This window comes from Erinaceus europaeus, chromosome 1 (genome assembly GCF_950295315.1).
Source record: "Erinaceus europaeus chromosome 1, mEriEur2.1, whole genome shotgun sequence".
In the NCBI taxonomy this organism is placed as follows: domain Eukaryota; kingdom Metazoa; phylum Chordata; class Mammalia; order Eulipotyphla; family Erinaceidae; genus Erinaceus; species Erinaceus europaeus.
The window spans coordinates 146,840,215-146,864,488 of record NC_080162.1 but is presented as its reverse complement, the minus strand read 5'-3'; the positions used below and the strand labels follow the sequence as shown (position 1 = coordinate 146,864,488).

Genomic DNA, 24,274 nt, shown 5'->3' with positions numbered 1-24,274 from the left:
GTGTCCCTGTTATTCCAGATCTTGTAGGTTCCTAGCCCCTGTTCACCGCCCTGCTGTTCGGGGCATTCTGGCGCCCAAGCGTGGGGCGAAGAAGCCTTCTGGACCTAGGAACTCCGCTGATCGAGAGGGTAGGCCTACCCGAATTCACTGAGTCATTGCAGCCGAGGGGGTAACGCAACGACTCGCAGAGATCGCCACGGAACTACCCAACTGTGAGTCGCATCTGGAGGAGTGTCACAGCGGCTGAGGTAAGCAAAACCATGGGACATGAATTTAGCAAACAAGATTTATTCATTAAAGGACTCAAGGAGTCACTCAAGACACGAGGAACTAGGGTTTAAAAGAAAGAATTAAATAAGTTTTTAGATTATATTGGAAATATTTGCCCCTGGTTCCCCCAGGAAGGCACTATAGATGAGAAACGTTGGAGGAGAATTGGTGACTGTCTTAATGATCACTATCAGTCTTTTGGTCCTGAACGTGTACCTGTTTCTGCCTTTTGCTACTGGAATTTAATTAATGATATCTTAAAAATTTATAATAATCACCCTGATATTAAAAACCTTATTACAGAGGGTGAAAAGGTCCTCCAGCAACTTTCTAGTCCGCCGTCCAGGACAAAGACCCATCCCCATGCCCTTCTGTGATTATTGATCTTGATCCCCCAGTACCCAGTCAAAATAAAAGCCTCCCAGCACCCGATGAAAGTAAAAGCCCTGTTCCCCTCCCTATAGGTTCCACCGCACTTACTAAAGTTCCCTTTATTGACCCTCCTATTGATAATTCACATGAGAATGAAACCCAGCATTCTTTCCCCCGCCTCTATCCAGTTTTACAAAACCCTCCCTCTCCTGAAGCACTTCCTGCGGAGGATGAGGCTTTGCTAGAAAAAGAGGCTGCCAAATACTACAATCCTGATTGGTGTCCTTCTCCCTTTAATCCCCCTCCCTATATCCATGCCCCTGCTCTCCAGCCTGACCCTCTCCTTGACAATCCCCCCGTCAGGCGGGCACGCTTAGGAGCCCTTACAGGAATTTCCACCCTCCGCAAAGTCCTTGCTGACCGGAGAGAGCAGCTTCAATTAATGAAAGAAATAGCTGCAGTTACAGAAGAACTTACATTTTTAGCCTCACCAAAAAACCCAATCCCTAAAACTAAAGCTAAAACTAAACCATCCAAATCAAAACCGGTTTTGGCTTTCCCTGTTACTCGGAGCCAGGCACACTTTTGATAGAAATTTAATGATTTGTTTCTTTAAAACTGTAAAATGTACCTTAGCCTAGAAAAAGAAATTTAAAGATTTTTCTCTGCACGGCGGTAAACTAAGCCCGCCTGTTCCGCCCGCACAGCCAATCACGGCACAGAGCTCCTGCTCCACAGATTGGCAAAGACTGCAGTCAATTATTCCCTAGCCACTAACGCCCCTCCTGGGGGGGTAGATAGTCTGTGAGTTAGGAATCCAAAAACCAAAGCGGTTTTTCAAAGGGAAAATTTTTCTTTTCACCAAGAATGTATGTTTTAAGTCTGTGCTAACCTTGTTTTCATTAATGTGTGTTAACCCCTAAGTAACTAAAGTTTGTTTTAAGTTTTAAATAAGATTTAGTTAAGCTAAATGTGGTTTTAAAGATCCTGACTCATAGAGTTGGCACACCTTTACCAGAGTAAAATATAGGACAGTTTCGTCCTTCTTCTTCTAGCGTTTGCCTTCGTCCGTCTGATAGCTAATATCATCAATTCATTAGTTAAAAGATTTTCTGAGATCTCTAGGCATGGTAAAATGCCTCTACAGTCTCTCTCACTCTTGTGAAAATTGTAAATATTACCAGCACCCCAATACCAACTGCCACTGTTTGTTAATTTGTTAATTCCATGCTTGAACTGGCTTTCTAATAACCCAGTCAGTGTAGAGCAGTGGCCTTGCCAGGAAAAAAAAAGGGTTAAACATATTCCTGGCCTGATAAAAAATTTTTATTCAACAGATGTGATTCAACAAAATTATTTAGTGTAAAATGGTCATCTAAAAGAAATGTTAACAATAAAAATTTATTTTAACATTTCAGCTATAAGGTTTATTTTAGCTTTTTAAGTTACCTATTCAAATCAAAGTGAAAGATCAATTAAGTTGTGTACCCACCCTTGTTCACAGCTGCCTTAAGGGTGTGATAGCTTTGTGATAAACAAAGATCCTAACAAACAAAGTTTAACATTTTACTTAAAATTGTTTAAGACTGGCTTGGGTTAGTAAAAGATAACACAATGGTTATGTTAATTATTTACATGCCAGAGGCTTTTGCTCTGGTTTTCCTCTTTATATCTTTCTGCTTTTAAAAATTATCTAGTTTGTTTTAAGACACTGCCAGAGGTTTATTCTTGATAAATTAAGGTAATACATTGTGCTTCTGGTCTGATAGAAGATTTGTTTTGACAAATCTTGATTTAACAAAATTATTATTTTGAATATTTAAGCTATGAGGTTTTATTTTAGCCTTTTAAGTTGCCATATTAGAGTTCTAAGGAACAAAATCTATTAAGAGTTTTATATCTATGTTTACTCATGATAGCCTTGTGATTAGTAAAGATCTTAGTAAACTAAAGGTATAATAGTGTACTTAAACTGTCTAATCAGTTTAAAATAATGCTAAAAAATGGTAAACATTTTATCATGTCAACACATTAGGTATTGACTTTCTATAACATATTGGTATATTCTAATAAAGAGCCTTCTAAAATCATAGAAAAAACCTCAAGCCAATTCTAACCAGTAGATCATCAATTAACTTGGTACAAGTTCTCTCCCTAAGTAAATAATTATAGGTACATCTGCACATGAAGAACTGACTGCTCATATGGTAAGATTTAAAACTAAACATTTTTAATTTTTTATTTATGGGTGTGTGATGACTCCTAAAGTCACTCACTCATATCCTAAAATTTTTCTCATTTTTTTACAAGCCTCTTAAAATTGTAACGCTTGACCTGCCATAGTGAGAGCACTTTACTGGCTCCTGCATTATTTAAGATCCTGTTATTCAGACTTTTAAGATTAATCTCCATTGATAAAAGCCAATGCTCTCTGACAGATTGATGTAATTCACCTGCCCATGTTTAGTAAACAAAAACTTTTTTTCTCAGTTGATATTTTTTCCAAATTTATGTGGGCTACAGCTCAAACAAGAAAAACTAAAACCCTTAAGCTTAATTAATAAAAAAAGAAGGGGAATGCACTCCCCAGTATTCAGTTGGCTAAAGTGTCAATGAAGTAACATACTAATCCTTCTTAATATTTACAAAAATTCTAATTGTCCATTTATTATATCTCATTGACAAAGCCACCCACTTTTCCAGTTAGAGACATATTTCCTTTTTCTCTTTTTCAACACTGGATGTCCATGTTTGTTTTCCTTTTATTATGATGGATGACATTATTGCTCTTGCAAAATCCACAGAGTCCCTGTTGGCAAGTCCTTACCACAAAGGATGCCATGGCAGTATATAGTCCAGCTAATCTCACCAGCCTCTCCAAGTCTTCTCTTTCTGCTGACCTACCACTGCTGACTTCATCTTTGCATGTTTATTGACTACTCACTTTTCTCAAAATATTCCTCATGTTCAAGGAACCTCACCTAATGTGTATGTACCTCCTCTGTGTTTTGGTACAACACCATCCTATATTTTCATGTCAATTCTTCTCTACCTGGTCCTTGGCTCCTAGTTTTGCTTGTTCCACAGCTGACCCTCTATGAAGAAGAAAAATTTCATCAGTTGGCGCTGACCAGACCAGACGTGCAATGTTTCTTCCCCTGGACATCACATCCACTGACTGCTTCCCTTAGACTTGCTGGTGGCATGCTAGGACACTCTATATATTCCTACCATGAATTTTCTGACAAATTACAACAGGTTATAGACTCCACCACAAATAGTCTTGAGTCACTACAGAGCCCCTTATGGGACCTTTATTAGTCTTTTGTTAATGATTACCTTAAGACCCTTTATTTTTAATAAGATTACTGATTTTATAAAACGGCAGATTGACTCCTTGGCATCAAAACCTTTGCAAATACATTATCACAGACTTGATTTGGCTGATAGAGGCCTGGCTGAACCTGAGGATGACAGACCCCCTTTTCGGATGGCATAAAACTCAGAATTATGCATTGAGACATCCAACCTTGGCAGGGCAAGGACACCAGTAAGGGGTGCAAGGCAAAGCACTGCAGGGGGAGGATCCTATCGTCCGCCTCTGAGTCCCCCGTGAAGCAAACCTGATTTGCATGGAGGTTGGTGTCAGCAACAAAAATTGTTTCCCTAGAAACTGTGGCTTTGCCTCCCCTCCCCAAAAAGACACCTAGAGCCTTATAAGATGCGGGAAGATTGGTTTTACATTCACCCCGCGGGAGGAATTGGGTCAATACTTCTCCCCTCTGGTTATGCCCACCAAACCTGCTGTTAGGGTCTCTGCTCCTCACCCCCAATTTCCTGCCTCAAGTTAAATTATAACAAAGGGAGGATATGCCAGGAGCCATTTCTCTGCTTGACAGATGATAAGCTTTGAAACAATGGAAGCCCTCGAGACAAGTTTTATTTCCCCCCTGGGCAGGCCATTTCCCCTCAGGTAAACCATTTATCAGTAATCAAGTGAGGCAACACACAGTTGTGGTAATAAACTGTTTCGGCCACTGTTTGTTGCAAGGAACATTCAGCTTTGAAGTTTGGTCCCCCTCCTCCCCCTCCAGCATTCCCTCTCCTTCCCCAAAGCCTTATAATGCCTGTGAACACAATAAAATTTTGCAGCTTGATCAGAAACTTGTCTTGCTGTCGTTCTTTCGTGTCTCATGTCACTGTCATTCCAGGTCTTTTAGGTTCCTAGCCCCTGTTCACCGCCCTGCTGGTCGGGGCAGGAAAGCTATCAAGGGAGGGAGCTACCAATGGGAATTGTGTGGAGTTGTACCCCTCTTATCCTATGCTTCTGTCAGTGTTTGCTTTTTATAAATAAAATTTAAAAAAGAGTAAAAAAAAAAAAAACAACTACTTGTCAGTCATCTGAAGAGTTTTAAATATAACATCATAACTAATCTTCTAAAAATTAATCAGTAACTATATTTTAAAAAGAAACTGGGAATGGAAGTATTAAGGAATAGAAGTGAAAGGTCCTTTTTAGCAGTCAAGTCTAGTCTAGATTTAGAAGCTTCTTAAATATTTTTTGAATACCCAAGAAAGTAAACTTAGATTTGATAAATTAGATTTCATTGAAAAAAAAATTAATGGGATGATCTCACTGATATGCAGAAGTTGAATAAAAAAGATCAGAAGGGAAGACACTAAGCAGAACTTGGGCTGGAGTTGCTATATTGCACCAAAGTAAAAGACTCTGGGGTGGGGGTGGAAGGGTTCAGGTCCTGCAACATGATAGCAGAGGACCTAGTGGGGGTTGTATTGTTATGTGGAAATGTAATGCATGTACAAACTATTGTATTTTACTGCTGACTGTAAGCCATTAATCCCTCAATAAAGAAATTAAAATAAAGATTAATAAAAATTTAGGAAACTAAGGACAAATACTGTATACTTAACAGTTATCCAAATCTTACATAGTAAACCCTTTGACCAGTTGATAACAGACATTAGCATCCTGTGGATTTCAGAACACATTGTTCAGTCACCCCAGAATCTCCTGATTCATTATGTTGGCATCTTACTAAATTTTATGTGGAATTGGGCCTGTGAGGTGGATCAGTGGGTAGAATTCATGGATCAGCATTCATGAGGCTCTGGACTCAATCCTTGGTATAACCTGCAAGGGGACCTTAGGGATGGTGGGTTTGTGCTTTTGAACCTTCCTGCCCCTATCATTCTCTCTCTCCAAATAATGAGGAATAAAAAAAAATGGGGTGGGATGGCATGCATACAGAAGTCCCTAGGTTCATTTCCTGGCATGGTTTAAAAAGGTCAGTGGCTATCAAGATAGTTCACTTGGATGGTGCACCACTTTGCCAATCTAGGTTTGAGACCAGCCTCTACACCGCAGGAGGAAGCTTTGATACTATGGTGTTTTTCCCTTTCCCCCGTTTCTCTTTTTCTGTCAGAAATAAACTGGCTTGCAGTGCTGAAATTCTGGTGACAACAAAAAAAGTTAGAATTATGATTCCCAAGACCATATTAGTTCAAGCTAAGGGAAATACCCACTACTGGGACATGTGGTTATACCTTTAGAAAATTAACCGGTATAAGACCAAATTCTTTCTTCTTTTCTTTTCTCTTTTTTCTTTCTTTCTTTCTTTCTTTCTTTCTTTCTTTCTTTCTTTCTTTCTTTCTTTCTTTCTTTCCTTCCTTCCTTCCTTCCTTCCTTCCTTCCTTCTGGGACTACTAATGGTTTATAGTCAACAGTAAAATACAGTAGTTTGTACATTTCTTAGTTTTCCACATAACAACCTAACCCCCCTACCTCTGCCATCAGGTTCCAGGACCTGAACCCACCCACTCCCACCCTCCCCAACCCCAGAGTCTTTTACTTTGGTTCAATACACCAAACCCAGTCCAAGATCTGCTTTGTGTTTTTCCTTCTGTGTTAGGCCAAATTTTTAACAGCACAAAACTCAGGATTTGCCAATTTAAATAACAATTAGGTTTTGTTCTTAAAGTCACTGAAATAAAACAATAATTCATATTCAAAAGAAAAAATAAAGTCGACAAAATTATTTTAACCAGGGCAAATAAAAGAATCTAACATGCTAAAAAGCAGCAGTTTCTTTAAATTCCTTTAAAATAGAACTCATTGGCTGTTTACAAATTTGAGAAAGGTGATCGCATTCTATACATTCTGGAGTATCTGGAACGCCTTCTCTTACATAAGGCACTTGAAAAATATTTAAATATACTTAAATAAATAGGAGCATTTGATATGTGTAGTATTTCATTTTCTTCTGAGTTAGAATGCAGAAAAATTAAAGTTAACATTTACTGGCCCTTACTGTATGCCAGGTACTAACTTAAGTTTTTCGTATAAGAACTCAACTAATCTTTATATTATTACCATGATCACTTCACATAAGAAATATGAAGAGAGATGTTAAAGGCAGAATACTAAGCATGGCTTGCAAAGTGAAGGAGTGAACTAACCAAAGCCACTTGTTGCCAGAGTCTGCACTTGTAACGATTTTGATATAATGATTCTTTCTAAAATAAGAGAAAATTATTATGGTGAAGAAAAATACAGAATTATGGAGGTAAGAAATTTGAAATTCATAAATAAAACCTATTAATAACTAGTAAAAATTTTAAATGTGAAATTTAAATTATTTAAATATATTTGTATATAGACAAAATAGTCAATTCAATAAGCACTGAAAGAGTAATCCCCAAACAAGGTATGCTGATTGCAGATGGGCAGAGACACACCCAGTTAAGTGCACACACACCACCATGCTCAAGGTTTGAACCCCAGAAATAACCCTGGTGTCAATAAAACAAAACACAAGGTATGCTCATTAGTCAGACTGCAATTTTCAGAATAATTTTGAACACAATAGAATCTTTCTTAAATTAATCTCCTTTCTATATAGAGTATTAGAAATGTAAGAGTGAAAAACAAAGGCTAAGTAGAAGAGTAACCTGTTCACCTTTTGTAGTAATCATGGAGAGAAAATTAAAGGAGGTGGGGTAGCACAGTGCGTTAAGCACACATGATGAAAATCTTAAGCACCGACATAAAGATCCCTTTGGAGCCCTTGGCTTTTCACCTGTAACGGTGGGGGTGGGGGGTGGTGGGATGGGGGAGTCGCTTCACAAGCTGTGAAGCAGGTCTGCAAGTGTCTTTCTCCCTCTCCTCTTTTGATTTCTCTGTCCTATCCAACAATGACAGCAATAACAACAACAATAATAGCAACAACAAGAGCAACAAAAGGGAAAAAATAGCCTCCAGGAGCAGTGGATTCATAGTGGAGGCATTGAGCCCCAGCAATAACCCTGGAGGCAAAAAAAAAAAAAAAATTAAATGGGTCAGGTGATCAGACTATGCTGAGATGCACATTATAATAACTTGGTTATATTTTCTAGCTGCCTGGACTGGCTAGACTTTCCTTTTGCTTCCCAGTAGAATTAGTGAAATCAAGACTTAGAAGAGCTAATGAGAATTATCATGCCCAAATGTAAAAAGATTAAAAACGTTTCAGTGCATCAGTGATCTACTGACAAAGATTTAAAAAAGTATCTTTCAAGAAATTATGGTGTTTCTATATATTTTGGTCAGCAAAATATCAAAAATGGAGAATTCCAAGTAACTATGGTCTAGGTAAGATGTTATATTTATCATAAAGCTATATTAGAAAGACACACATATAGACTTAAACTTGATTTATCCTAACATCTTGCCAAGAAGAAAAAAGAGAAAAATATTTATTTATTTATGAAGGGGTGGGGGGGAGGAGGTGAAAAACAAAGCATTCACATGTAGTGCTACTTTACAACTGTTTCACTTCTCTGCAGAAAAAAAAGAGTTTAAATTTAGATAACTGATTTGGAGGTTACAGCCAATAAAGAAAGATAGTGGTGGTAGCATAGTGGGTTAAGCGCATTTGGCGCAAAGTGCAAGGACTGGAGTAAGGATCTCTGTTTGAGCCCCTGGTTCCCCACCTACAGGGGAGTCACTTCACAAGCAGTGAAGCAGGTCTGCAGGTGTCTGTCTTTCTCTCCCCCTGTCTTCCCCTCTCCACTTCTCTCTGTCCTATCCATCTATGACATCAACAGCAACAATAATAAAAACCACAACAATGATAAAACAACAAGGGCAATAAAAGGGAAAAAAAACAGCCTCCAGGAGCAGTGGATTTGTGGTGCAAGCACAGAGCCCCAGTGATAACCCTGGAGGCAAAAAAAAAAAAAAAAAAGATAGGAGAGTTTAATTCCTACACATACAGTCATACACAGATTAAAAATTACATGTTAGCTATCAGGCTCAGGGAAAAATTACTAAAGTCATAGGCCCATTGGAAAATACCCAAACTAGACTTCCTAGCTTCTTCCAGCATGAAGATCCCAAATCTCATCTGCTTATATTCTTGCCTTTAGGTTCCTGATTATTAAAACAATTTGTTCTGCTTTATATCTTAGTGCTTTTCAACCACCAAGTTGCAGACACCACTATAACGCCAACCTGACCTCCCGGGGCAGATGACCTCACCAATGTATCCTGGAATCCCACCTCTCCAGAACCCTCCCCCACTAGGGAAAGAGAGAGACAAGTTGGGAGTATGGATTGACCTGTCAACGCCCATGTTCAGCGGGGAAGCAATTACAGAAGCCAGACATTCGACCTTCTACACCCCATAATGATCCTGGGTTCATACTCCCAGAGGGATAAAGAATAGGAAAGCTATCAAGGGAGGGGACTGGATACAGAGTTCTGGTGGTGGGAATTATGTGGAATTGTACCCCTCTTATCCCACAATCTTTTCAATCATTATTAAATCACTAATAAAAAATCTGGGTGGCCACTTTCCACTTTGTATCACAAATCTGTATACAGAGGAAGACCACACTGAGTTGGTTTTTTGAAATTTATTTGTAAAATGGAAATACTGTCAAGACCACAGGACAAGATCTTTCCCTAGTGAGGCAGGGCTCTGGAGATATAGGGCTCCAGGACCCACTGGTGAGGTCCTCTGCCCAGGGAATTCAGGTTGGAGTCATGGTAGCATCTGCAACTTGTCTGAAAAGGCATTATGATACAAGGCGGAACAAATTGCTTATATAATCAGGAGCCTAAAGACAAGAATACAGCTGGTGAGATTTGGGGTCTATATTCCAAGGGGCCCATGATTTTACTAGTTTTTGCTTGAGCCTGACAGCTAACATGCAGGTAGACCAAAGGTATTGTCTGGGGAGATGGTGTCAGAGTTGCATAAAGGGCTAGAAAGCTGGATCAGGGAAGAGAGTAGCTCCCAAATGTGGGAAATGTATATAAATATTGTTAACTATAAACCCCATCAATTTGATCTGGGGCCCATATTCGTTGCAGGAGTCTGTGTAACCTCTATATCCCTGTAGGTCTGAGCTCGCAGTCTGTGGTCATAACTAGGAACATTCTAGGCTGCACTAACTTCAGGACCCAGGCTGTTCTTTTAGCCACAGTTATGGAACACCATTAAGATAATAAAACCAAAGAAATGACAAAATAGTAAGTACATAAAATTAGCTCAATGTTATCTGACATATACATTTTTTTTTTTTTAAGAATGGAAGAAACATAACAGAAGAAACAAGTTAGGTAAAGACCCTGATCAGGTCAAAGACCCCAAAATTTGAAAACATAGTTTTCAAAAATTTAGTAATCATACTTATGTGCCAACTGTGCTATAAATCATTAGCCCTCCCAAGCCAAAACCAAAGCAAAAAATATCAATTTAAGATCTTTTTTTATTATCATTATCTTTATTTATCTGCTGGATAGAGACAGCCAAAAATCGAGAGGGAAGGGGGAGTCAGAGAGAGGCCAGGTGGTGGTGCATCTGGTTGAGTGCATATGTTATAGTGCACAAGGACTCAGGTTTGAGCCTCAGTCCCCACCTGCAGGGTGGGTAAAGCAGTGCTACAGTTGTCTCTCTCCTTCTCTATCTCCCTGCCTCTCAATTTTTGGCTGTCTCTAGCCAACAAATAAATTTAAAAAAAATTTTTCCCTTTTGTTTACCTTTTTTATTGTTGTTGTAGTTATTATTGTTGTTGATATTGATGTCGTCGTTGTTAGATAAGACAGAGAAATGGAGAGAGATGGAGAAGACAGAGAGGGGGAGAGAAAGACAGACACCTGCAGACTAGCTTCACCGCCTGTGAAGTGACTCCCCTGCAGGTGGGTAGTGAGGGCTCGAACTTGGATCCTTATGCTGGTTTGTTGTGCACTTAGTGCCACATGCGCTTAACCTGTTGCGCTACCGCCCGACTCCAACAAATAAATTTAAAGAGAGAGAGAGACAGAGAAGCACCACACAGGAGGAACCATTTCACCAGGGAAGCTCCACAGATGCTGAAGTAGTGCTGTGGTATCTCCCTCTCTATGTAGAATAAAATGAATAAAAAATTAAAAGCTGGCCCCAGAAGCAGAGCTATTACACATACATAAGGCCCTGGAATCAGAAGAATGAGGTTGGGGATTTGGTAAAGAACCAACTACTTCTGTAATTCAGATTTAAATTTAAAGACTTATGATAGTTAAATAAGAAATTGTTATTAAAGATCTTTGAGGCTTAGAGATATCTCAGAGGGTAGAGTACATGTCTTACAGTGTGTGAGATTCTGCATTTGGTCACCAGCATCATGTGGAGTACCATGGAGTACCCCAACACCATCCCCAAGTATATATAATTAAAAAATTGGTACAGGGCAGTTGCTTGATAGTATCACATATACACAGAGCCCTAGGTTCATTTCAAGGTAAGGCACTACAAAAAGAAGAACAAGAAAGGATGACCTCTTATCTTTCTTCCTTAAATTTCCTAGACTAGTCAATCAAGCATTTAAAGTAAGATGTAATATTAAATAGAATATTTAATGATGGGGAGACAACATAATGGTTATGCAAAGGATTTTTACGCCTGAGCATCAGAGACCCTAGGTTTGATCCCCTGTAACACCATAAGCCAAAGCTAAGCAGTGCTCTGGTAAAAATAAAGAAAGAAAATAGATATTATTAAAAAATAAAAGGAAAGGAAAAATATTAATAGGACTAAAAGTTAGAATTTACAAAAGGAAACATGCAGTCAAGAAGGTAGCAGAGGAACAAATCTGTAGCCACACAGGTCAGTAATAATTTGAGGGAATGTTGACTTTCTTTAACATAGAGGGTTAAGAATAGGGTCAAGGTCTAGAAGAGAGGAATGTTTACACCAGGCCCTCCTGCTATTGTCTAAAATAGGAGCAGATAGGATAAGGTAGAGAGAACTACAAATTTGAGAGGGCTAGAATGGCATAGTTCCTCCTCTAAGGGAGGGAAGAGAGAGTGGAGAGAGAAGAGAGGAGAGAGGAGAGAGGAGAGAGAGAGAGGGGAGAGAGAGAGAGAGAGAGAGAGAGAGAGAGAGAGGGAGAAAATAAAGATAAATTCTAGATGCTTTAGCCCTAGCTCTTATATACCTGGTTCTTCAAATGTCTTTGTATGTCCAGAAATTGCTGAAGGAAGAAACATACTTTCTGCTACAGAGAAGTGAAGGCTGTTTCTACAGGACCAGCACTAGGGGGCACTAGAGCAAAGTATACTGAGCATTACTTGGAGAGACTGCCAAAGAGCTTCAACTCTGGAAATTAGGGGAACAGAGGAAATACCCATTGGTGAAACCCAGTGAACTTCATTTAAAATAAAGATCTAATTCTGTTCTTGACTTATCCTTGTCACATATTACATTTTTTATAAAATTGTTCAGTGTTAAGTGAAATAACTAGAATTTGAACTTCAGATATAACTATCACTTATGAAAATATTCATGATAATGAAAAAAATTAACTTTAAAGAGATACTCTCTATAGAGTGACTTGAAAATATGCATTAAGACTTACAGTATGTACAATCTTCCTTACTCTTTAACTTAAACCTTTTGATATTATCAACTGACATTTATAATCACAGCAATTTTTCCTTTGAATGAGCTTTGTGTATGCAAAATGATGAAAAAAGTTGCCCTACTTTTTGAGGCCAATTAATTAACATATACTGTTTCTGTTAACTGAGAAGACAATTAAATTTAAATGTCTATCCAAAAAAACACCAAAATCCACAAGAAAACTCAATTACAGAAGCCAGACCTTCCACCTTCTGCATCCCACAGTGAACTTGGATCCATACTCCCAGAGGGTTGAAGAATAGGAAAGCTATCAGGGGAGGGGATGGGATACGGAGTTCTGGTGGTGGGAATTGTGTGGAGTTGTACCCCTCTTATCCTAAGGTTTTGTCACTGTTTCCTTTTATAAATAAAAACTAAATTAATAAAAATAAATATAATTAAAGTTTAATATTGCAAGAATTTAAGGAATGTTAACAGAAAGAACACTAGATTGAGATTTCAAAGACATATGCTGTAAATCTTTGACGTTAGCAAGTCTTAAGTTTCAGGTTCTTTGTAACAAAACAGGATTGTAACAACCACTTTCAAAACTATTATGAAGATTTACATAAAAAAATTATAAACCACAAAACATTAACAAAATAGTAACACAAGGTCACCTTACAAGTCTTATCACTGAAAACATTCCAAATTTCCTTATAAGTCTAATGTTGCTACAACAAACAAGATACAGAACACACCAAGCATTCTTCTGGAATTCGTGCAAGCTCAACAAATCTATAATATAAGATGAACTAAAGTCCTAGACTGGGAGGAGAACCAAGAAGTATTTTAATAGCAGTTTGTAAATACTGATTTTTGTGAAAATTATACTGTTAAGTATTAGCAACACAGACCACTTTCAAGTCACATGAAAAAATATGAAGTGAAAAGTAAATTTCTCTCCATAAGCTTGTTACTCAATCCCCCTCAGATGTAACCATTGTTAAACTGTTGTATAATCATACATCTCCAATATAGTGATTATTAATATTATTATAGATTGCAGAATTCTGGAACTTGAAAAAGCAACCTGAGACACAGATAATATTTTTGCTGCTATTAATATCACTAAAGTACAATTTATAAAATGCTTTGAATAGGTTATCTGCTTTAAAATTATGTAAGTGAATGGCCTCAAGGTTATTTGAACAAAATAATGATGTTGCTGATATTACAGTTAGAAAGTTGATTTCTTACCGTGTGGAATTATTTTTATTTTTATTATTGCCACCAGTATTATTGCTGGGGCTCAGTGCCTGCATTACAAATGCACTACTCCTGGTGGATACCAATTTTTCTTTTTCTTTTGACAGCAATGGGGGGGATAGGGGGGGAAAGAGTCCTACAGTATTGCTTTATTGCTCATGAAGCTTCCTCACGCAGGTAGGGACTAGAAATTTAAACCAGGGTCCTCTGGCATGTCAGTGTTTGGTTTCCTGCACCATATAGGCCAGAGCAATGCTTGCGTTCTTGTATTCTATTGCTCTCAATAAGAAAATCTTTTTTAAAAAAAGATCATCACTGGTAGAACTACTTTCAAAAGGGCTGGGTGGTGGCACACTAAGCTGCATATATGTGCAAGGACCTAGGTTCAAACCCCTAGATCCCATATCCGGGGGGGGAGGGGGCTTCAGGAGTGGTAAAGTAGTGCTGCAGGTCTCTCTCTCCCTTCCCTCTGTCTCTCTCTAATAATAATAATAATAGAACCACTTTCAAACTATAGACACAAATGATAAACAATTATTTACAAATATACTTGGATTAAAAAGAAACTATAAAAATCTCCAAAGAAAGAAGAAATAATTAGACCAGAAACCACCAGATACATAGAAGAATACACTGGCTTCAGAAATGTCTTCAAAGATTCCAGTCCAACAGCAAGGAAAACTCAAAGTAAACCAGTGATATTAGATGAAACAGAAAAACTTCTGCACAGCAAAGGGAATGATCACCAATATAACCTACATACTGGCAAAAGTTCATCTTATGATATATTTCAAATAAAAGACTAATTACTAAAATGTAAATAACTCATTAAACTTAGAAAACAAAATAAAAACTCCAGTGGGGAGAGGACATGGACAGAATCCTCACCAAAGAAGAAATTCAGAGACCCAACAGTCATAAGAATAAATGTTTGGGGTTGGGTAGTGACACACCTGGTTGATCACACATGTTACAATGTGCAAGGACCTGGATTCGAGGCCCCTGGTACCCTCCTGCAGGGGGAAAGCTTTGCAAATGGTGAAGCAGTGTTGCTGGTGTCTCTCTCACTCTCTTACCATGTCCTTCCCTATCAATTTCTAGCTGTCATAAAGATAATGAAAATTAAAAAAAAAGAAAAATGTTCAAAGTCACTGTTTTATGCAAATGAAGATGAGATATGACTTTACACCTGTGAAAATGTCACACATTAAAAAGGACAGAAGCAACAAGTTTTAGAGGATATGGAGGAAAAAAGGAAGCCTTCTACACTGCTGGTGGGAATATAAATTGGTTCAACCCCTGTAGAGAGCAGTCTGGAGATCTCTCAGAACACTTGAAATGGATCTACTCTATGATCCAGCAATTTAAGACATCTCTGCACATATATATTCACAGCAGCACAATCTGCAGTAATTTAAAGTTGGAAGCAATCCAGATGCCCAACGACTGATGAGTTGTTAAGAAAGTTGTGGCATAAATATACAAAGGAATACTATTCAGCTGTTAAAAATAGCAAGTTGGGACCGGGTAGTGGCGCACCTGGTTGAGCACAGATGTTACAGTGCTCAAGGACCCAGGTTCAAGCCCCCAGTCTCCACCTGCAGGGGGAAAGCTTCACAAGCAGTGAAGTAGGTCTGCAAGTGTCTCCCTTTCCCTCTCCCTCTCTAACTTCCCTACCCTCTCAATTTTTGGCTGTCTCTATCCAATAAATAAAGATAATAATAAAAGAAATGGCACTTCATCTCCACTGTATCATCTCTGATAGAACTTGAAGAAATCAAGTTAAGTGAGATAAGACAAAGAATGGAGAACAAATACCAGATGATCTCACTTACAGGTGCAACTTAAGAAATAGTGACAGGATGGCCCAGGAGGTGGCGCAGTGACTAAAGCATTGAACTCTCAATCATGAGGTCCTGAGTTTGATCCCTGGCAGCACATGTACCAGAGTGATGTCTGGTTCTTTCTCTCTCTCCTATCTTTCTCATGAATAAATAAATAAAATCTTAAAAAAAAAAGAAATAGTGACAGGAAGGAAAAACATCAACTGTACTGTAAACTATTAACTCCCAAAAAAAAGATTTAGAGAAAAAAAGACCATCACTGGGGCTTGGTGCTTGCACTACAAATCCATTGCTCCTGTGGCCTTTTTCCCGATTTTCTGGATAGGACAGAGAGAAACTGAGGTGGGAGGGGGAGTGAGGGAGAGAAACAAGAGACATCTACAGACTGCTTCACTGCTTGTGAAATGACCCCCTGAAAGTGAGGAGCCAGTGGCAACAACCACGATCCTTGCACTTTGTGGGTACTTATACTTTGTGCTATGTGTGCTTAGCCCAGTTTACCACCACCTGGCCCCCTATGTAAAGAGAATTTCATGTATGATATAAATGCATACAAAGTTAAAGATAGAAATTAACTGCAGTGCAATGTTACTTCAATAAAAAAAAGGGGGGGGAGTAAATTAAGTATTAATATAGCTAAATATTCTGTAGCTATTTGGAGGGGCATAAAGAACACTAGAATTGGCTACAAAAAACAACATTGCCAGTGTAGCTCAAATAAACAACCTGACTGCACACCTTAAAGACCTAGAAGAAGAACAAAGGAACCCTAAAGAAACCAGAAGGACTGAAATAACTAAAGTTAGGGCAGAAATAAATAACACTGAAAATAAGAAAATCATACAAAACATCAACAAAGCGGGGCTGGGTGGTGGTGCAGCTGGTTGAGTGCACATATTACAATGCATAAGGACCTAGGTTAGAGCCCCCCGTCTCCACCTGCAGGGGGAAAGCTTTATGAGTGGTGAAGCAGTCCTGCAGGTGTGTCTCTCTCCCTATCTCCTCCCTCTCTATTTCTGATGGTTTCTATCCAACAAATAAATAAAGATAATTTAAAGATAAGGGTAGGGGGAAATGGGACACAGTCTTTTGGTGGTGGAAATGGTATTTATGTACACTCCTATCAATTTGTAGTCATATAAATCACTATTTAATTAATATAAGAGGGGAAAATTGATTGAATGTCTCAAACTTTTTAAATCACAGACAGTCTTTTTAATACATAGACTTAGTCTTTGATACATTGACTCTTAAAGCTTAGACCAGGGAGAACAGAAGCAATCGACAGCACAGCTATATGCAAATAATGTCAAAGGACATGAATTATGGTGACGTTGTGTATGATACAGCAAATCATAACAAAGGGATTTTTCAAAGTTAACCCAATCGGCAAATAATGTGATTATAGTAATAACTATCTATTGTCTTCTTAAACACTAAGACAGCAGGATCCTCCCGCTTCCTCCTTAGAGCCTGTATTTCCCACAGTCCTGGAACCTCTAGGGTGGGGCACACTTTCCAGTATGCTTCTCTCAATTCATACCAAATGATATTGCATCCGCTGATCCCAACCTAATCAACGCAAGGAGTACCACCTCAGCATGCTTCACTTCAGACTGTGTCCAGAGACATCAGGCATGGAATGTCAACCCTTCACCCTCATTACTCAGGGGAGACCTTTCCTTTTATAGTATTCTCTAATTCTATTCCAGGAGGTTCACTTCCTAACAAAATCCCAAAATCTAGATATAGACCAGGTCCCATAAGATAGAGCTTATGTTCACATGTATCCATAAATTAGGGCAAAATATATACCTGAAAGCAAAAATACACAGTAGTCTGTAGTGAGCCAGTATAAAGTTCATATTGAAATAGTGTCTACTTAGACTTAGATACCCTCCTCACCTACTTCCTATTACAGTTCTCTCACTCACTCCTAAGTTAACCTCATCAAAGCAAGGACTGCAAAAGCTGAATAAGGGCAAGAGACTGGCATACTTTAACAATGACTCTTTAGTCACTATCAGGCCACCCTATCAGCTGGGTCCCTAATTGGGGAGTCCTGAGATTCCTAAACAGACATGATGGGCCTAGACCTCAAATAAATCCCTCTTTCCATTGTTACCAGTTATCTCTATCAGGAACAACACAATAGACCCCTTTGTGGGCCCCCACAGGACCTTGCCCTCAACTTGGATCAACAACAGTAGAGAATGTTCCATCCTCTGAAGGGAGGCTGAACAACATACTCTATGCTACACCTGAGGAAGATAGGTCCTGATACTGGGGCAGCTTAGAACATTCCTACTCATGACCACAGAATGTGAGCTCAGATCTACAGAGGCAGAGGTCACATAGGCTCCTAAGCTGAATATGGGCCCCAGATTACATCAAATTGATGGGGTTTACAGTCAACAATATTTATACACCTTTCCAATATTTGGAAGCTACTCTCTTCCCTGATCCAGCGTTTTGATCCTTTTTCCAGCCATGACATCATCTCCCCAGACAATAACTTGGATCCATCTGCATATCAGATTTCAGGCTCAGGGGAAAAAAAAAGCTAGTATAGCCACAGATCCTTTTTGGAATATAACTAAAATATGCCTACTAGCTATCTACAAGATGGAGGGTTCCCCCCAACTCCTCATCTGCACTATTCCAGCCCTTAGTTCCATGACTGGTCAACAATTTGTTTGGCTTTGTAAGTTAACTCTATTTTCAACTACCAGGTTCCAGATGCTGCTAACATGATGCCGACCAGACTTCCGTGGACAGATAACCCCACTAATGTGTCCTGGAGCTCAGCTTCCCCAGAGCCCTTCCTCACTAGGGAAAGAGAAAGATAGGCTGGGAGTATGGATCAACCTGTCAACGCCCATGTTCAGTGGGGAAGCAATTACAGAAGCCACACCTTCCACCTTCTGCATCCCACAATGACCTTGGGTCTATACGCACAGAAGGCTAAAGAATAGGAAAGCTATCAGGGGATGGGATGGGATACAGAGTTCTGATGGTGGGAACTGTGTGAAGTTGTACCCCTCTTATCCTATGGTTTAGTCAATGTTTCCTTTTTATAAATAAAAAAATAAATAAAAAACAAAACAAAACAAAAGATTAATGAAGCTAAATGTTGGTTCTTCGAAAGAGTGAACATAATCAATAAACTTTCAGCTAGATTCACAAAACAAAAAAGGGAGAAGACCCAAATAAATCAGATTGTAAATGAAAGAGGAGATAGCACAACAGACACCACAGAAATTCAACATATCATGTGAGGTTTCTATGAACAACTATATGCCACCAAGCTAGAGAACCTGGAAGAAATGATGAGTTCCTAAATAACTACAAACTTACTGAAACAGTTATCAAAAACCTTCCCAACAGTAAACGTCCTGAACCAGATGAGTTTACGAATAAATTCTACAAAATCTTTAAGGAAGAGTTAATTCCTCTACTCTTAAAACTCTTCCAAAAGATTGAGAACACAGGAATACTCCCTTCTAGCTTCTATGAAGCCAACATCACCATGATACCAAAAGTAGACAGGGATACAACAAAAAAAGAAAACTACAGACCAATATCTCTGATGAACACAGATGCTAAAATATTGAACAAAACTTCTTGGAAATTACCAAGCAATATAGTAAGGTGTCAGGCTATAAAGTTAACACACAAAAGTCTGTGGCACTCCTCTATGTAAACTAAACACTAAGGTAGCAGAAGAAGAAATCCAGAAATCAATACCTTTAACGATAGCAACAAAACAATAAAATATCTAGGAATAAACATAATAAGTGAAAGTTTTAAGTAGTCTTTATTAGTAACAAAGTCGATTTTGCTATTTGCTTTTTAAGACTGAAACTATTAATAGAAAGCAAAAGCAAAAACAACCCAAGAAGCCAACTAATATACTATCAGGGTTAGTTAAAAACAAGAACCCCAGTTACTTTGCAAAGGCAGAAAAACACTCATCAGAAATGAACACAACACAATGAAGTAAAAACAAAAAATTTTCATCAAGAAAGGTTACTTCATTACAAATTTCTGAGTATATACAATTTTAGAGTACAAGAGAAGAATTATTAACACATTCTATTTTCATTTATAATGACAATTTACTATATAACTGATAGGAAATAGGTGATGAGTTAGTAAAGTTATCTTGTCATAATCTTTAAAGTTATCTAATAAAGTTATCTAGTAATAATCCTTCTATATAATGAAATTTTTACTTACTTTGGAAGGAGAACCATCAGTAATTTTCACCAGCTGCCAGAGAATGGAGTAATGGGAACACTGCAGTGCCTGTACGACTATCTGTATTAAAAAAAAAAAAAATTAAGAAAAAGAAGACAATTTACACCTACAATTAAGAGAACAGTAAATTTTATCTTGTAATAAGGTTTCAAGTTTCAATATTCATGAACTTACAATTTACAAAATGTTTAAAGAAAAATAAGCCAATTTCACACTCTAAAGAATATAGAATGCATCTTGACAAATATAAATTTATAGGATGGTTTAAACAAAATGTCAGTGGAATGTTGCAATAAAAATAAGTTTGAATCTGGCTCACTTACTATTTATGCTTAAGATTTAGAAATGTTGCATGTAGTTGTGCTTAATTCTTAGTCCTCTATAACACCTAGATTGCTCTATCTTTATTTATTCCATTGTTGATAAGTTTTTGCAATGCTCCTACTTTTAGGCCATTATGAATAATTACCCTACTGAACATTCTTTTTTTTTTTTCCTCATCCAGGGTTATTTCTGGGCTCGGTGCCTGCACCATGAATTCACTGCTCTTGGAGGCCATTTTTTTCCCCTCTTTTGTTGCCCTTGTTGTGGTTATTATTATTGCCCTTGTTGACGCAATTCGTTGTTGGATAGGACAGAGAGAAATGGAGAGAGGAGGGGAAGACAGAGAAGGAGAGAGAAAGATAGACACCTGCAGACCTGCTTCACCGCCTGTGAAGCGACTCCCCTGCAGGTGGGGAGCCGGGGGCTCGAACCGGGATCCTTAGGCCGGTTCCTGCGCTTTGCGCCACATGCGCTTAACCACTGCGCCACCGCCCGACCCCCCCTACTGAACATTCTTATGCACTGCATCCATATGTCTTTTTCAAGTGTAGTTTTTATTCCTTCTTTATACTCTTAAAAAGTTACTAGGGACCCCAAGGAGCCTTAACTCACATTAGTAAAGGAACTAACTTTTCTTTCTCTCTTTCCTTCTCCCTCCCTTCCTCCCTTTTTTTTTTTTTTTTTTACAATTTTAAAATTATTTATATTTATTTATTGGATAGAGACACTAAAAAATCAAGAGGCAAGGGGGAGACCGAGAGGGAGAGACAGAGAGACAGAGAGACACCTGCAACACGGTTTCACCACTCGCAAAGGTTTCACCCTGCAGGTGGAGACTGGGGGTTTGAACCTGGGTTTTTGTGCATTGTAATATGTGTGCTCAACTAGCACCACTGCCCAGCCCCCAGAACTAACTCTTCTACTATGAAAAAGGTTTAATGGGAAGAATGTTACTGCTTTCCATTTTGTAAATTTATTTAATGTCTGGCTTAACAGAAAACTAAAGTTTCATATCCAATTCTGTATTTTGTTACCAGCAGGTATACAGCAATCTATGGAAAATTAATGTATGGAACACCAGTATGATTCTGTGTTCCAAAGTTTATTCAAAACTACTATATAATGAAACAGAAGGAAAGGAAATGATATTTGTGATGTGATTAGGATAAATGACACACACAAAATCAACTTGTCAACATTTTGTTCCATTATTGGGAGGTGAAGCTATGTGTCAACAAAACTGTAAACCATTACCTCCTTCCCACCAGTAGAGGAGAATAGATAGTCAATTTATAATAAATACCAATATGATGTAGATTAAAAGTAGTGCTCTGTTTGAATTACATATTGGGATGATGGGGTATCTCCCTTCCCTCATATCCTCCTCTAAGAAATTTCTTTTTTAAAAAAATATTTTAATTTATTTTTCCCTTTTATTGCCCTTGTTGTTTTTCATTGTTGTTGTTGTTATATAGGAGGACAGAGAGAAATGGAGGGGGGTAAGAACGAGATGGGGAGAGAAAGACACCTGCTTCACCACCTGTGAAGTGACTCCGCTGCAGGTGGGGAGCTGGGGGCTCGAACTGGTATCCTTACGCCGGTCCTTGCGCTTTGTGCCACGTGTGCTTAACCCACTGCACTACTGCCCAACTCCCTCTAAGAAACTTCTTTAGCTCTTAGTCATGAGTGAGTGAGTAAGTTAAAAAAAATCTACTTTTAGTTATAGCCTGAGGGACGGTAAATAACATAAGATCTAACAGTCACTGTACTTCACCTCAGGGATTTAGATACCATTGAAACAACTGTTAATTTCCGTAACTGTGAACTCTTTAAGTACCTTACTTAGAAACAAATCAATCTAGGCAAGTATGATTTGTGGACTGAAAAGTACTGAAAGAGGGACCTAACAGACCAAATACAATGGTTAAAACCAGAAGAAACATTGTAGAAACTAGGACAAAAGTCCAGATAAAAGGCCCCAAAAGGTGAAGCACATAAGAATAAGGACAACATCCAAATATTAATTTATGCAATAGTTACAGGAGTGAGGAAAACTTTTGAAAGTGATATCATCAGAAGTGGGGAAATAACAAATGAAACTCTGAAAGAAAACACTATCTCTGTTGTGATACCGTACACTGGCTTGCAATAGGAATTTGGACTCAGAATACAGCTGATGCCAGGCTGACAGACTTATGTAAACCATGTTATTTAACTTGCAAGCGGCTGGAAGTCCAGCCCCACTTCTTTGCCCTGGGTTGCACGGTTCTGGAAAGTACCTCAGTCAGCCTTGGGCTTGATGAGATGCTCGCCCCCCCCCCCCCGCCAACATGGCTGCTCCTACAAATGTTAAGTTGAACTAATCTCATGGGCCTGGCTTTCTCTTACTGATCCTAACAATTGCTTATTTTGCTATAATTAAAATATACTGATCCCTACTGCTGCAATAAACCTTTGAGTGTCTTAAACCCATGCCAAGCTGCACGCCAATAAACTCCTTTATTACCACCATGTAATAACCTTGATTGTTCTAAACCCAAGCCCAGCTGTGCTCCCAGAAAGCCATTTATTTATTTATTTATTTATTTATTTATTTATTTATTTATATATATATATATTATTATTTTGCCTCCAGGGTTATTGCTGGGGCTCGGTGCTTGCACCATGAATTAACTGCTCCAGGAGGCTATTTTTCCCATTTTATTGTCCTTGTTGTTATTGTTGTCATAGCTATTGTTGTTGCTAAATAAAACAGAGAGAAACCTAGTGCGGAGGGGAAGACAGAGAGGGGGAGAGAAAGACACCTGCGAACCTGCTTCACCACTTGCAAAGAAACCCCCTGCAGGTGGGGAGCTGGGGGGCTTGAACCAGGATCCTTACACAGGCCTTTGTGCTTAGCGCCATATGTGCTTAACCTGCTGCGCTACTCCCCAACCCCCAACCTTTTATTTTATTTTTTTGCCTCCAGGGTTATTGCTGGGGCTCAGTGCCTGCACCATGCGTCCACTGCTCCTGGAAGCCATTTTTTTCCCCTTTTATTGCCCATGTTGTTGTAGCCTTGTTGTGGTTATTGTTGTTGTTGATGGTGTTCATTGTTGGATAGGAAAGAGAGAAATGGGGGGGGAGACAGAGAGGGGGAGAGAAAGATAGACACCTGCAGACCCGCTTCACCACCTGTGAAGCGACTCCCCTGCAGGTGGGGAGCTGGGCGCTCAAATCGGGATCCTTATGCTGGCCCTCTCACTTTGTGCCATGCGTGCTTAACCCGCAGCACTACTGTCCGACCCCGAGCCTTTTTTAAATTTCAATAATCTCAAGATAATTAGAGAGCTGGAAGCTGAAATACCTGAGCAAAAGTAGCTGAACAATATAGTATCAGAACAGGGTAACAAAATAGTTGAGTTACAGAAAACAACAGAGGGGAGAAAGCAGAATAAGTGAGGCAGAAAACAGAATTAGGAAGATCAAGGATGAATTAGAGAAAACTAAGAAAGAAGTAGCAGAACTAAAAAGAGTTTAAATGATACTGAAAACAACAACAGAGACATATGGGATGACTTCAAAAGAAGTAACATATAAATTATTGGCTTACCAGAGAAAGAAAGAGAAGGAGAAGAAAGCACTCTACAAGACATAATAGTTGAGAACTTCCCTACTGTAAGCAATGTACAGGACATAAAGGCTCAAGAGGCCCAGAGAGTCCCAAACGGAATTAACCCAGACCTAAAGACACCAAGACACATCATATTTAGAATGGAAAGGAATAAGGATAATGAAAGGATACTGAAGACTGCTAGAGAAAAACAAAGAGTCACTTACAGAGGAATACCCTTAAGATTAGCAGCAGATTTCTCCACACAAACTCTAAAAGGCCAGAAATGAATTGCAAGATACATATTGAGTGCTCAATGAGAAAGGCTTTCAATCAAGACTACTATATCCCGTTAGCCTGTCATTCAGAATAGATGGAGGCATAAAAACCTCCTCTGACAAACAACAGTTGAAGGAATCAACTATCACCTAGCCTGCCCTGAAAAAAATTCTGAAAGGTCT

The 24,274-nt window shown here is 38.7% G+C and overlaps 1 protein-coding gene across 4 annotated transcripts in view; it reads right to left on the bottom strand.

Annotated features, from left to right (window-relative positions):
* STAG1 (STAG1 cohesin complex component) overlaps positions 1-24,274 on the bottom strand; it is a 445,812-nt gene that overhangs the window by 48,662 nt on the left and 372,876 nt on the right. For all 4 annotated transcript variants that reach the window (XM_060196862.1, XM_060196869.1, XM_060196854.1 and 1 more), the window contains one exon: positions 19,877-19,957. In XM_060196862.1, coding sequence (XP_060052845.1) covers positions 19,877-19,957 — 81 coding nt within the window. The remainder of the gene's footprint in view (positions 1-19,876; positions 19,958-24,274) is intronic.